General features: G+C 38.0%; 1 protein-coding gene across 1 annotated transcript in view; it reads left to right on the top strand.

Annotated features, from left to right (window-relative positions):
• Nucleotides 1–15,140, top strand: part of LOC150091122 (protein Mo25-like) — a 170,681-nt gene that overhangs the window by 84,054 nt on the left and 71,487 nt on the right. Inside the window, exon 4 of the mRNA XM_090382046.1 lies at nt 1,465–1,583. Within this exon, the coding sequence (XP_090238172.1) occupies nt 1,465–1,583 (119 nt within the window). The remainder of the gene's footprint in view (nt 1–1,464; nt 1,584–15,140) is intronic.

The raw sequence follows: 15,140 nt of genomic DNA, 5'->3' as shown, positions 1-15,140 counted from the left end.
CTCTTGTGATGCCTTTTTTTGACATGTGGGAACTTGAATCGCGAGAGGTTCCAAATTGGGGAAAGATTGAAGGGGAGTTTGGAATTTAGGATTTTAAGGTTTGAGTGGTGCCGGTACCATTCAATAGCTTCATATTGAAGTATTCTGTAGCTGGATTTTAGTTTAATGATGGAAATGGCAGAGTCAGTGAGGGGGGGGGGGGCATAGAAACACCGGTAAATGCCTACATTTTGCTTCTCATCACCCCCTAAACACTAAAAAAACAGTTTTATATAATCAAATTCACAATGCACTAAAGTACAGCTCCTCACCAACCAACCTTTACAACGAAATCCGATATCTCACCGACAAATTTATATCCAGAGGTTACCCCCACCAACTTATTTTAAACCCAATCTCCATCACTAAAAATAAAATTAAACTTAACAATCAAACCGAAGACAACATTAAAACAAACATCCGTATGGTCCTCCTTTATCACAATGAACTTGTAGGACAGTTCCACCATCTATTTAACGACACTGATATCGCCCTTGTTTTTTCCACCTATAACAAATTAGGATCCTCCTTCAGCGCCTATAAAGACACAGACAAATATACTACAGACAACCTCAATAACATAATATACCTCATTAATTGTCAACCAAACTAATACATGTTACATCAGAAGTACCACTACCAAATTTGGCTCATCAAAAACATCCAACATCTGTGCATACTATCATTTCCATAGTCTCATGTCCAACCAATCTGTTACAGAACTTACAATTCATGCCCAGACCCACAACCACACCCCCTCTCATTGACTCTACCATTTCCATCATTAAACTAAAATCCAGCTACAGAATACTTCAATATGAACCCTAGCTATTGAATGGTACCGGCACCACTCAAACCTTAAAACTTAAATTCCAAACTCCCCTTCAATCTTTCCCCAATTTGGAACCTCATGTCATAAAAGGCATCACAAGAGTATAATTTATTTCTTAAATACCATGCACGTACACTCTCCACACAATGCCAACTGAAGACGTTTTAACCAACGAAAGTCCTCGTAACGACTATTGGCTTCACCGTATTCACCTATTTAGTTTTCAATTATTCTTTTGCTTCTTTACTTCAATGACAACCAAGGATTGGATGTGTACACTTCTGTTTCCTTGCGCATATTTTAACTCAGTCAACACTTACTTCTCCCCTTTTTAATTTTATTCAATTTAACAATTCAACCTAAATATTAACCACGCTGCCTAAGTAAACCATCACAGATTAATTCAAGGTGAGTACCACTTTCTAAACATTCGCTATCCTTTACTAGAGTAGTAATGTTAAGATTATTTGTTATTAAAAATATTCTTGTTTGACTGTAAACAGTATATATATTCTGTATTTTACAAGAAAAAAAAGTATAAGCTTCTTATTCATTTTGATATATATTTTTTTTGTGTTGTTTTTATTTCCTAGGGGAAGAAAGATGTTGTGCAAATTTTCATTCATATTTTAAGGCGGCAAATTGGAACAAGGCTACCCACTGTTGAATATATCTGCACAAAGCCAGAAATTCTGTTTACACTGATGAAAGGGTATCAAACAATTTTCATGACACTTCCATTAAGTAATATTAGTTGTGAGAATTAAACATCAGTAGAAGTTTTTAGTTTTCGTAGAGTTTTCATATACATGTTAATTTTTTTGATTATATAAGAACTATGTTTATTTTCAACAATATAGCCTAAGATATGTGTGTAGCCATAACCTTCAAGGCACCTAATAGTCACTATAATTAGCGAAGTCATACTAAATCAAATATTAACAAAATACCAAAAGTATCATAATGTCATTACTGCATAAGCTTATATTGAAAGGTATGTCACCTGGGGCTAGCGCCTCTCAATATATGCCATCAGTAACAACATGAGCCATCTATTTCTGCGAGTTATATGCCAGTCTCACCTTATTCATATATACTAAATATAGTATACATAATAGCTTTAAGATTAAATTTAAGTTAAGTTAAGAATAGCATAATTTGCTAAATGTTCAAAATATGACACTCGCAATAAAAATATGAACGGCTGACTGGCAAAATATAACTGCTAGCCCTATAAATAGCTTTATTCTTACATTATTAGAATATTTACAAGTGTTTCTGTAGCTTAATGGGCATGAAAAAGCAAAGCAAGGGCACAAGCCCAAGAAATAGGCAAAAGGAAAAGACAACAGGAATAGTAGTAGCACCTCAGTTTCTCTCGAATTACTCTAATAGATTTTGAGGCATGAGTTATAGCTTCATATTGAAGTATTAGATAGCAAATAGATAAAAGTAGAGGCAAAGACACCGAACTACTTAGTAAAATTACCGGGGGTGTATATCCCCATCCCGTAGTAGGGTTCTTGGTAATTCGTTGTGTAAAGAAACTTGTACCATTACAACTAAGATTAAACAACTTAAATGCAAAAATGAATGTCATAGTAATAGCTAGTATCAAGCACCATAAGACAGTCTTTAGGAAAATGCAAAAATTTTTGCCGATACATTAGAGCTACCAAAACGTGGACTGACCCGAGCTTCTTGATAAAAATCGGTCAGTGTTACTAAAATATTAACTTGACTATTACATATTCTTATTATTCTTAATCCTTGCGATATTAGCATTAGCATTAGTAGAGGCATATGATGCAAGAAAGCAAGCTTATGCAGCATCAGCCAAAAAAAAACAAAAAAAAAAAAAAAAAACCACTTCCACTTCATCCCTCCGTTCATTCGAAATACCTGTCCAGTTGAGCCTTAAATTTATTTAGGCTATCAACTTCCACGACAAGGGATGGAAGTCTGTTCCACCAACCAACTACCCGCTGGCTAAAGGCAAATTTCCACACATCTATTTTACATCTGTCTTTCCTCAATTTGAATTTATGCCCTCTCAGGTGATTATTCTGAGCAAGAAGAAGAATCCCATCACCATTGAGCATGCTCAAACCATTCAAAGCTTTATACACCTCTATCAGATCACCTCGCCAATGCCTAGTCTCCAGACACTGTGATTTGCAAAACTTAAGCCTTTCTTCATAAGAGCAACCCTTTGTTCCATTCACTAATCTCGTTGCCCTTCTCTGTACTCATTCCAGCAGCTCTACATCCTTCTTGAAATGAGACCTCCAGACCTGTATACAGTACTCAAGGTGTGGCCTGACCATTGCCTTATACAAGGGAATAATCACCACCTTATCCCTGCTAGAAAAATTCCTGTATATCATTGACAAGACACCATGAGCTACTCTTGCAACCTCTCTGCACTGCTCAGAGAACTTCATATCTCCCTGTACAATTACCCCCAGGTCCTTTTCATTCTCTACCTATGTCAGTGTAGTACTACAGAGTTGATACGTTGCTCTGGGGTTGCTGTTTCGCATATGTGGTACTTTACATTTGTCAATGTTAAACTTCATTTGCCACCTCTCAGCCCATCTGCTCAACTTTTCCAGATCCTATTGCAGTAGCATAGTGTCAACAGTGTCCTTGACAACCCTGCCAACCTTCGTATTGTCTGCAAACTTGGACATTAAGCTTGATATACCACCATCAGTATTATTTATAAATACAGAAAACAACAATGGACCCAACACTGAACCCTGAGGGACTCCACTAATAACATTAGTCCACGATGAGCAGTGTCCATTAATTACCACTGTATCTTCTCCCCCTCAACCACCCCTTTATCCATAGCAGCAATTTGCCTCCAGTGCCACACTGCTCCAATTTGTGCAGCAGTCTTCCATGTGCAACAGTATCAAAAGCCTTTCTAAGATCCAAGTATATAATATCAAAGTTATTCCCTGCATCCAGTTCTTTTGTGACTGCATCATAGTATCCAATCAAATTGGTCAGGCAAGACTTTCCCTTAACAAAACCATGCTGTGTCCGAGCTATAACTGAACTCTTGTCTAGATGATCCTGCAGTGCTTCTTTAACCAGCGCCTCCATTAATTTTCCTGGAACAGAAGTTAAACTCACAAGTCTGTAATTACCTGTGTCAGCCTTTTATCCTCCTTTGTGGATTGGGATCACATTTGCACATCTCCAGTCTATGGGTACCTCCCTCGAGTCCAGGGAAGCTCTCATAATTATGACTAAGGGTTTGCTTACTTCCTTTTCTGCCTCCTTCAATATAACTGGATAGATCCCATCCACCCCAGGTGCCTTTCTTGAGTTTATCTTCAACAATTTCTCCTCCACTTTACTCTCAGTTATTACAAGATTATCTAGCTTAATGCCAGAGTTGAATATACCTCTGGCATTCCCCTCACTGAATAACTCCTCGTGTGTATGTCGATGCAAAATATTCATTTAGTTTGTTAGCTACCTGAGCAGGATCATGAACAGTTGAACCATCGATATCAAGTGGACCAATCTGATTCATCCCCTTCCTTCTAGAGTTTACATAAGTAAAGAACTCTCTACTGTTTTTCTTTGCATCCGTTACCAAAGATTTCTCATAATCTGCCTTCGCCTGCCTAACCTCCTTTGTAACTTGGTTACAGATCAGCTTATATCTATCATAGGCTTGTGTGTCACATGTTAATTTATATGTATCCCATGCATTTTTCTTCTCTGCCATATGTCTCATTAGTTTTTCCACAATACATTAATTACACCAAGACCCATACCTGTATGCTGCCTATAAACCACAATTCCATTAACGATGAAACAATTAAATAAAGATAAGTCTATTAAATTATCCCAGTAATATTTATTGCAAGGGATAACCCTATAATATGCATTATAATATTCATTTAAAACCTTTCTTAAATTTTCATGCAATATACTAGTAAACAGATTTTTGAAGTCATAAGTACCGACATGTCTAATGTTTGTTTTTTTTTTTTTTATGAAAACCCCAAACACGAAAGGTATCAAAACCTATAGTACTTAGTACCGTGCATGGGTTGAAGGAGAAGTATGGAGGGAGGGGGATGCCGGAAACTTTGCTCTGGTATTGGTATTAAGATAATCCAAAACCTTTCCATTATTTAATATAATCTTAGTGGCTCCTACCTCACCCAATACAATTATTAACAAAGATTCTAACTTTTTATGTGGTACTTCTACGTAACTATCTCTACAAGAAGTATTTAGGTTATAAACCTAAATGCAATGGGGGACTTATGAAATTTATGGATCCAATGCATGTATGGAAACCTAGGGTTATAGCAGCTAAGTTTTAACCCTTTTCTCATAGCAATCAGTCTTTTGCTGATAATATTACTGTTAGTATCCACTATCTTGTACGTGGTACTGTTGTTAAGCTCATTAGCCAAAGAGACAAAATAAAACTTTTTACAAATAATCCCATAGGTGTTGGCTGCTTTGTCAACTGTGTTATAATAAATCTTGATTGCAAATCTAATAATTGCTGCTTAATTAACTTTAAATCAAACATCTTGTCCCTATCATGCCATTTGAACTTGCAATGAACCTGTTTAACCAATGCCTCGTATACAAGGCAAGTCCACATGCGGGAGAGCCTCCACTGGTATGCCGTACTTATATGCTAATTTTAGGCCAAATTGCACTAGATCCATGTGGATTTGCTTACAGATTTGCTTAACACTAACCCTAAAACAGGGCCTAAATTTAAAACCATAGGCTAATAATCTCCTAAGTTTTACCTGCTTGACAATACTCAGGTCTGTTTTTATATTCTTATGGTGTTTATCAACATAAGAATGATACTCTGGCAAATGGCATAAGCAAAGGGCATCATTCTCTGTAATATTCAGCTTTATAGCCTCTTGCTTATGATTGCAGACCTTAAGTCTAATAGGCTTAATGTAGCTGAATCTAGTTACAATACCAGAATTAGATAACAGCAGTGCATAGTTAAAATGATTTAGAGTCTGATCTAGATTTATGCTGTCTAAAACTTTATTTAAAAATTTAAAACTAATGAAACCCTTTGAGCCCACTTTTATGTTTCCCAGTTTAAACTTAAAAATATCCAATAATAAGTGCTCCAGGTGCGCATTAATAAATTTATAATCTCTGCTTACTTTAAGCAATGTCTTCAACCAGTTAACTTTCATACCAAACACCACATCACGACTAGTCTTAACACTGATAACAGGTTGATCCCAAGTCTTTATCAGATCTGAAAATTTACCTATCATATCTGCTTTACATAAATCCTTATTGCTACTATCTTGTAAACCCTTTTGACCATAACGGCTAACTGCCACTGTTTTTTCCAATTGGAATGCACTGTAAGTACATTGTTCATGCTTGTAACTAGCAAAGCAATGTCCATTAAACATGCTATTCAGTCCATATGGATAAAGTGATTTTTGTTTAAGAATATGTAAGTTTTCTAAACTCGGCCTATCATTGTATTTACCTTCAATAGCAAGGATAGAGACAGAAATGTTATTAAAGTTATGAATTTGAAAGTGTTGCAGCTCAATATCATTTTTAATCCTGAAAGACCTGATATGAGATCTATGAAATCAATGGTCCTCCTGTTTGTCCTACATATTTGGCCCCACATTCACTACATTTGATTAGATAGACCACCCCCACTAGCATGGAAAAAGGCTGGGAAGTTATTGTCTGCAGTATCCAACTGCGATGGGTTCATAACTGGACAGGTTAGACAGAGCTCTTTACCATTGTAGTAATTCTGTATGCCTGACTAGCACATGCTTCTTGATTAGACCGGGGTTCAAGCTCGTCATCAAATACGGAGAATGCGGAAAGGTCAGGGAATGACCACTGCATATCCCGGAGCAATATGGCCTTAGTTGCTAATGCTCCTAAAAACCAAATAACAACATAACAAAGTATGCCTGACACAAAATTTTGAAAGTTTTATCACTTTTTATTTTGTTTTATTTTATTTTATTTTTTTAATAATCTTTGACTTATCAGATTTCTACTGGCACCTAGGTCTCTTAGTTTTATTTTATATTTATATTCATATTTTAGTTAAGACTTCTGTAGCCATACTTTTTGAGAAAGTCACTTATGAATGTTCAGGGAATGGTTCTTCTGGTAATTTGAAAGGAATGGCACCTAGGTCTAATTAAGCTTCTCTACAAATCTTGATTCTCCTGTTTCCTGTTTAGGCGAGTTAATAACTTGGTGAGTAGAGGAGGTTCAATATCTGTGAAGATGAGGTTAATGAAAAATAAATGTGGAAACCTGGTAGTTATGATTCCAGTGTGGAATACTCTGATTTCGATGGAGATAGCTGTACTCGGGACTGACTGAACTGTGAGGAAAACAAAGAATATCCTTTGTGGTACAGTCCTTTCAGGGGAACTAAAAGGTATATGGCTAGTCATGTAGTTGTTGTTGTTATTTGGTTTTAAGGAGCATTAGCAACTAAGGCCATATTGTTCCGAGGATATGCGGCGGCCATTCCCTGACATTTCCACATTCTCCGTATTTGGTGGTCACAGGCTCGAACCCCGGTCTAATCATGAAGCGTGTGCTACGCACTGCTCCTCCTACCCACCTGGCTATGGAGGTGCCTAGTCATGTAGTACTAACAAATATACCTCTCCAGAAATTTATGCCCATAGTGAAAAAATACTGCTAGGTTGGTCATAATGTAATTGTGTTTGCAACATTGCCCAGACATGACAAAGTAATGTATGAGAGCTGTTGCTGAAGGCTTGATTTTCCTCTGTTATTTAATTGATAAATGAGGATTTATTCAGTAGAGGAGATGCAGGAGTGTTTTTGACTCCTTTAAGTCTCCTTGATCTTATCAAGAAGACTTAAAGGAGTCAGGGAAATTGGTAAATGGGAATAAAAAGGACAAAGACAAAATTTACACTTGCATTCTTATGAGGGTTCTGTGAGCAATCTTGAAATATGAGGAAATGAAGAAACTGTGAAAGGAGACAAACAGAAAAATAGGTACACTAGTTCCTAGCAGTTACAGCTTATCGGACATTAGTAATCAGTGGTGTAGTAAATAAAATAGATCAATTTGAACAGTTAGTTGAATCACTAAGTGCTGATATAGTGAGAGTTACTAACTCATTGTTCTACCTTGAGCTAGATGGGGCTTAATTTCATTGTGTCATATACAGTCTTTACATATGGCACTTAATGGGGAGGGGGCATCTTCTTGTTAAAAGAATATCAGACCATTCCTGGATACTGAATTTGTCCAGCAGGAGGACATTGAGTCAGTATGGTAAGGAGAGACAAAGGAGAGTTTGAGGAAGAGGGACTATTACATGTGAAATAACTCTGAGGAGTATAGTAAGATGTCTACATGCAGCTTGAGTGGGCAAGTAATGACAGCTATTTTATGAAAGATTTAACTGTCCAGTCATTGATCAGAGCTCATCCAGTGGAAATAGTTTTTAAACCAAATGGTTGTCTGTAATTTATTCTAACATGTCAGGTAGGATACAAAGGGTACAAATATCCTTTACTTGGTTTGCGCCAAGACCTAAGTAATGTCATAAAATATCACAATACATTGGATGTTAACATTTTTGATCCTAAAATTTGAGTTTTAGGATATTTTATTAGGTTATATTCTGAAGTTAATTTAAACAGATTTTGTTTGAAGTTCAAAAAAATAAATAAATAAACAAAAACAATTGTTTTTAGCATTAGTAGAGGCATTTGATGCAAGAAAGCAAGCTTATGCAGCATCAGCCAAAAAAAAAAAAAAAAAAAAAAAAACCCCACTTCCACTTCACCCCTCTGTTCGTTCAAAATACCTGTCCAGCTGAGCCTTAAACTTATTTAGGCTATCAACCTCCACCACAATGGATGGCAGTCTGTTCCACCAACCAACCACCCGCTGGCTAAAGGCAAATTTCCGCACGTCTATCCTACATCTGTCTTTCCTAAATTTGAATTTATGCCCTCTCAGGTGATTTTTCTGAGCTAGAGGAAGAATCCCATCAGCATTGAGCATGCTTAAACCATTCAAGGCTTTATACACCTCTATCAGATCACCTCGCTGGTGCCTAGTCTCCAGACACTGTAATTTGCAAAACTTAAGCCTTTCTTCGTAAGAGCACCCCTTTGTTCCATTCACTAATCTTGTTGCCCTTCTCTGTACTCGTTCCAGCAGCTCTACATCCTTCTTGAAATGAGGCCTCCAGACCTGTATACAGTACTCTAGGTGTGGCCTGACCATTGCCTTATACAATGGAACAATCACCTCCTTATCCCTGCTGGAAAAATTCCTGTATATCATTGACAATACTCCATGAGCTACTCTTGCAGCCCGTCTGCACTGCTCAGAGAACTTCATATCTGCCTGCACAACCACCCCCAAGTCCCTTTCATTCTCTACCACTGTCAGTGTAGTACCACAGAGTTGATACGTTGCTCTGGGGTTGCTGTTTCCCATGTGTAGTACTTTACATTTGTCAATGTTAAACTTCATTTGCCACCTCTCAGCCCATCTGCTCAACCTTTCCAGATCCTGTTGCAGCAGCATAGTGTCAGTAGTGTCCTTGACAACCCTGCCAACCTTTGTATCATCTGCAAACTTGGACATTAAGCTTGATATACCATCATCAATATCATTTATAAAAACAGAAAACAACAATGGACCCAACACTGAGCCCTGAGGGACTCCACTAATAACATCAGTCCACGATGAGCAGTGTCCATTGATTACCACTCTCTGTCTTCTCCCCCTCAACCACCCCTTTATCCATAGCAGCAATTTGCCTCCAGTGTCACACTGCTCCAATTTGTGTAGCAGTCTTCCATGTGCAACAGTATCAAAAGCCTTTCTAAGATCCAAGTATATAATATCAAAGTTATTCCCTGCATCCAGCTCTTTTGTAACTGCATCATAGTATCCAATCAAGTTGGTCAGGCAAGACTTCCCCTTAACAAAACCATGCTCTGTCTGAGCTATAACTGAAGTCTTGTCTAAATGATCCTGCAGTGCTTCTTTAACCAGTGCCTCCATTAATTTTCCTGGAACAGAAGTTAAGCTCACAGGTCTATAATTACTTGTTTCAGCCTTTGATCCTCCTTTGTGAATTGGGGTCACATTTGCACATTTCCAGTCCATGGGTACCTCCCCTGAGTCCAAGGAAGCTCTCATAACTATGGCTAAGGGTTTGCTTACTTCCTTTGCTGCCTCCTTTAATATAACTGGATAGATCCCATCCACCCCGGGTGCCTTTCTTGTGTTTATCTTCAACAGTTTCTCCTCCACTTTACTCCCAGTTATTTCAAGATTCTGTAGCTTACTGCTAGAGTTGAATACACCTCTGGCATTCCCCTCGCTGAATAACTCCTCATGTGTGAATGTCGATGCAAAATATTCATTTAGTTTGTTAGCTACCTGAGCAGGATCATCAACAATTGACCCATCAATATCAAGTGGACCAATCTGATTCATCCCCTTCCTTCTAGAGTTTACATAAGTAAAGAACTCTTTGCTGTTTTTCTTTGCATCCCTTGCCAAGGATTTCTCGTAATCTGCCTTCGCCTGCCTAACCTCCTTTGTAACTTGGTTGCATATCAACTTGTATCTATCATAGGCTTCTGTGTTAATTTGTAAGTATCCCATGCATTTTTCTTCTCTGCCATATGCCTCATTAGTTCATCTGACATCCATTTTGGCCTAAACCTTGAACAATATTTCTTAGTTGGTATGTAAAGCCTAGTAGCTTCCAAGATAAGTTCTTTGAATGCTTCCCATTTTGAATTTGCTGTTGGTAACATCATCAGTTGGTCCCACTGTATAGAATTTAAATACTGTCTCAGTCCATCCTAGTCGCCTTTACGGAAGCAATAACCCTTCCCTTTACCCCTAATGGTAGTTACCTCTTTTAGTAAATCCCACTTCAGCACACTGTGATCACTGCCACCTAGTGGTTCATTTATCTGCAGATTCTTAATGCATGAAGAATCACTGCTGATAATCAAATCAAGAGTATTACTCCCTCTAGTTGCCTCCCGAACATGCTGATGTAGAAAACAATCATCCAATAAATCCACAAAAGCCTTGCAAGTGTGTGAGTGACCAACCCACAAATTCCAGTCAATATCTGGGAAATTAAAATCTCCCATTATAAGACTCTCTGATTTACTGGCCCACTCTATTTCCCTGTACAGTTCCTTATTATACTCATCAGAGTCATTAGGCCTATAGCACACTCCTACTCTCAATTTTGATCTTCCAATGCTTATATCACACCAAACTGACTCAACACTGCACTGTCCAGCGATGTCGACTGGCTTCACTTCCTTGGTTTTTATGTGTTTCTTAACTAATAGCATAAATCCTCCCCCCTTCCTATCCTGTCTATCCTTTCTGTAGACGTTGTACTCCCCAAATTGCAGTTCTGCATCCCTTATATCTGTGTGACACCACGTCGCTGACATGTAGATGGTTGGTATGGTATATTTTACCAAATCTTCAGTGTGTTCATCAAAAAAAATTTCTGGATATTTTTGGCAGTATAGTGTTTATTTTTTTCTTTTTCACACACACACACACACACACACACACACACACACACACACACACACACACACACACACACAGTTCATTCTTTATCAGTTGAGTCTACATAATAGCAAGTAGATTTCCCATTAGCTCTCAGAACAGCTTGGATTCATTGTGCAATAGACTCAGTGAATGTTGAAAGTGTGTTCACAGGAATTCTGACCTATGTCGATTCAATTCCTGCAGTTTTTGCAAATTAGATGGTTGTGGAAAAGGAATTAGAAAATGTGAATTGGAATATCATCGATTTGGCTGAAATAAGAAGAAGAAATGAATCACTTATAAGTTTATCAAGTGGAAATCTGCTGTACGCCAATGGAAACAGTGAAAGGACCTAAGGTGGAGTTAGTTTTCTGGTCCATAAAGATATAAAAAACAACATTTTGGCATTGAAAAGTACATCACCAAGGTATCAAGACTACTACTGAGAATTTCTAAGAGGTACAAGCTATAGGTTGTAATGATTTATGCACCAACTTCGAGCCACAATGATGAAGAGGTTGAAGAAATGTACAGCGAAATTGAGTCTTCTAGATGAGCAGAAAACCCACTACACTATCATTATGGGAGAGTTCAGTGCTAAGGTTGGAAAGAGACAAAACAGCGCAGAATGGGGAACTATAGGAAATTTTTTAATTGTTGAAAGAAATGAAAGACTTGTGGAAATTTTCAGAATCTTGAAGATTGTCAGTAATGTACACTTTTTCAAGGAAAGGATGAGCAGAAAGTGGACATGGAGGAGCCCAAATGGATGAACTAATCAAATCGACTTCATTTTCTCTAACAGAAGATATATCGTGAATAATGTTACCATCCTGAACAAGGTAAATGTTGAAAGTGATCACAGAATGGTAAGATGCAAGAAAAGAAAGGAAAAAAGTGACTCAAGTAAATAATACAAAGGTCTTTGAGATAATAGAAGAGGAGAAAAAGCAGTATGTACTGAAACTTAAGAACACATTTGAGCTTCTGCAGACTGTTCAGGACCAACTATATACATACAACGACTTTGATTACGTAACATAAATAATTAGCAAAAATAAATAATTAGCAAAAATAAATAATTAATACTTAACTTGATACGGAAGTTAGATAAAGGGATTTTGTAGATAACACTCGATACTGAAACATAAATATAGCATTATAAGTGTGTTGGGATACAAGTTTAGGGTTTTAATTTGTACTGAAATTGAAATTTTATTGAAATTAAATCGAAATCATGATTCAGAGCAGCAAAGCAAAAGGCTCAAGCTAATGGGAGTGCTGTGGCTCAGGGGGAACTGAGGGGGGGCAGTTGCCCTCTGAATCACAGCCTTTTACAATGCACTATTTGCTTGATGTTTGTGGAGCAGTTAGGTACGGGACATGATACTGCCATGGGGGATGTCTTTGTATGTGCTTGATGCAAGGAGTGTAAGGAAATCAGGCGACAACTCAGCGTTGTTATGGGCCTATATGAGAGCTTGAAGGACAGGGTGGATGCCCTCGAAGGATTAAAAGTGAGGGCCCAACAAGCTCTCAACTGCTCACACCAACACCAGAGCTTGCACTTGGGCATCACGCAACACAGCAGCAACCCCCAAGGCAGAATGCGCTGGTCCCAAAGGAAGTAGTAGTTATTGGTGACTCTATTGTCAGGGAAACATGCTTTGTAAAAAGGATAGGTGGACCAGGATATATCTGCCAGGGGCAAAGGTTGATTACGTTGTAGAGTGGATATCATCATCTTTTAAGGGCACAAAAGGTGATATAGTTGTACACGTTGGCACTAATGATATTAAGAGTAGGAGACCAGCGGAATTACTTAACAAGTACAGGTCACTGTTGAAAAAAAGCCATGAATTAGGGTTGAATTTGAAAGTGTCTGCAATTCTGCCCAGACATGATTGGAGGGAGTATATGATGAGAGCCCTGTCGATCAATTCAGCCCTGCAAAGATTGTGCAAGGATTAAGGGGTAAAATTTTTTTCAGCCTGATCTGTACTTGTTAACAGGGATGGGATACACTTAAATAGAAAGGGTGCAAGAATGTATGCTGATGCTATCGAGGTGGGTCGGAAAACTGCTAGATTGGGGGGATACAAGGACTAATAGATTAACAGTAGCCACTGGTAGAGGTGAAAGTGATTCTTGCACTGATTCTATTGGAAAGAGCAGCAGCTTAGAAAATAAGATGCAGGATATTTCAGAGACTGCTGGGAGTCATTGGGGTACAAGTAAACACATGGGTTGTGTTAGGGTAGCTAAGAAAGAGAATAGGTGCATGTATACTTGCGTGTACACCAATGCTAGGAGTTTGGTAAATAAATTTGATGAATTTGAGGTATTGCTCAAAGCATCAAAGGCGGATATTGTTGGGATATCAGAGACTTGTTGTCACACAGATATAAGTAATGCAGAACTGGAATTTGGGGAGTACAACGTCTACAGAAAGGATAGACAGGATAGGAAGGGAAGAGGGGTTATGCTATTAGTTAAGAAACATAAAATCCAAGGAAGTGAAGCCAGTAGACATTGCTGGACAGTGCACTGTTGAGTCAGTTTGGCGTGAAATAAGCATTGGGAGATCAAAATTGAGAGTAGAGGAGTGTGCTATAGACCTAATGACTCTGTTGAGTATAATAAGAAACTGTACAGGGAAATAGAGTGGGCCAGTAAATCAGAGAGTCTTATAATGGGGGATTTTAATTTCCCAGATATTGACTGGAATTTGTGGGTTGGTCATTCACACACTAGCAAGGTTTTTGTGGATTTATTGGATGATTGTTTTCTAAACAGCATGTTCGGAAGGCAACTAGAGGGAGCAATACTCTTGATTTGATTATCAGTAGTGATTCTTCATGCATTAAGAATCTGCAGATACAGGAACCACTAGGTGGCAGTGATCACAGTGTGCTGAAGTGGGATTTACTCAAGTAAGTAATTACCATCAGGGGTAAAGGGAAGGGTTATTGCTTTTGTAAAGGTGACTATGATGGTCTGAGACAGTATTTAAATTTTATACAGTGGGACCAACTGATGATGTTACCAACAGCAAATTCAAAATGGGAAGCATTCAAAGAACTTATCTTGGGAGCTACTAGGCTTTAGATACCAACTAAGAAATATTGTTCAAGGTTCAGGCCTAAATGGATGTCAGATGAACTAATGAGACATATGGTAGAGAAGAAAAATGCATGGGATACATATAAATTAACATGTGACACAGAAGCCTATGATAGATATAAGTTGATCTGTAACCAAGTTACAAAGGAGGTTAGGCAGGCGAAGGCAGAATACGAGAAATCTTTGGCAAGGGATGCAAAGAAAAACAGCAAGGAGTTCTTTACTTATGTAAACTATAGAAGGAAGGGGATGAATCAGATTGGTCCACTTGATATCGATGGTTCAACTGTTCATGATCCTGCTCAGGTAGCTAACAAACTAAATCAATATTTTGCATCTACATTCACACATGAGGAGTTATTCAGGAAGGGGAATGCCACAGATGAAGTAAACACTGGCAGTGAGCTAGATGATCTTGTAATAATTGGGAGTAAAATGGAGGAGAAATTGTTGAAGATAAATACAAGAAAGGGACCTGGGGTGGATGGGATCTATCGAGTTATATTAAATGAGGCAGGAAAGGAAGTAAGC

Source organism: Mastigoproctus giganteus, chromosome 1, assembly GCF_048544385.1.
Source record: "Mastigoproctus giganteus isolate SK-2022 chromosome 1, ASM4854438v1, whole genome shotgun sequence".
Taxonomy (NCBI): Eukaryota; Metazoa; Arthropoda; class Arachnida; order Uropygi; family Thelyphonidae; genus Mastigoproctus; species Mastigoproctus giganteus.
Note: the sequence above shows the minus strand (reverse complement) of the source record. Positions and strands in the feature narration are given on the sequence as shown.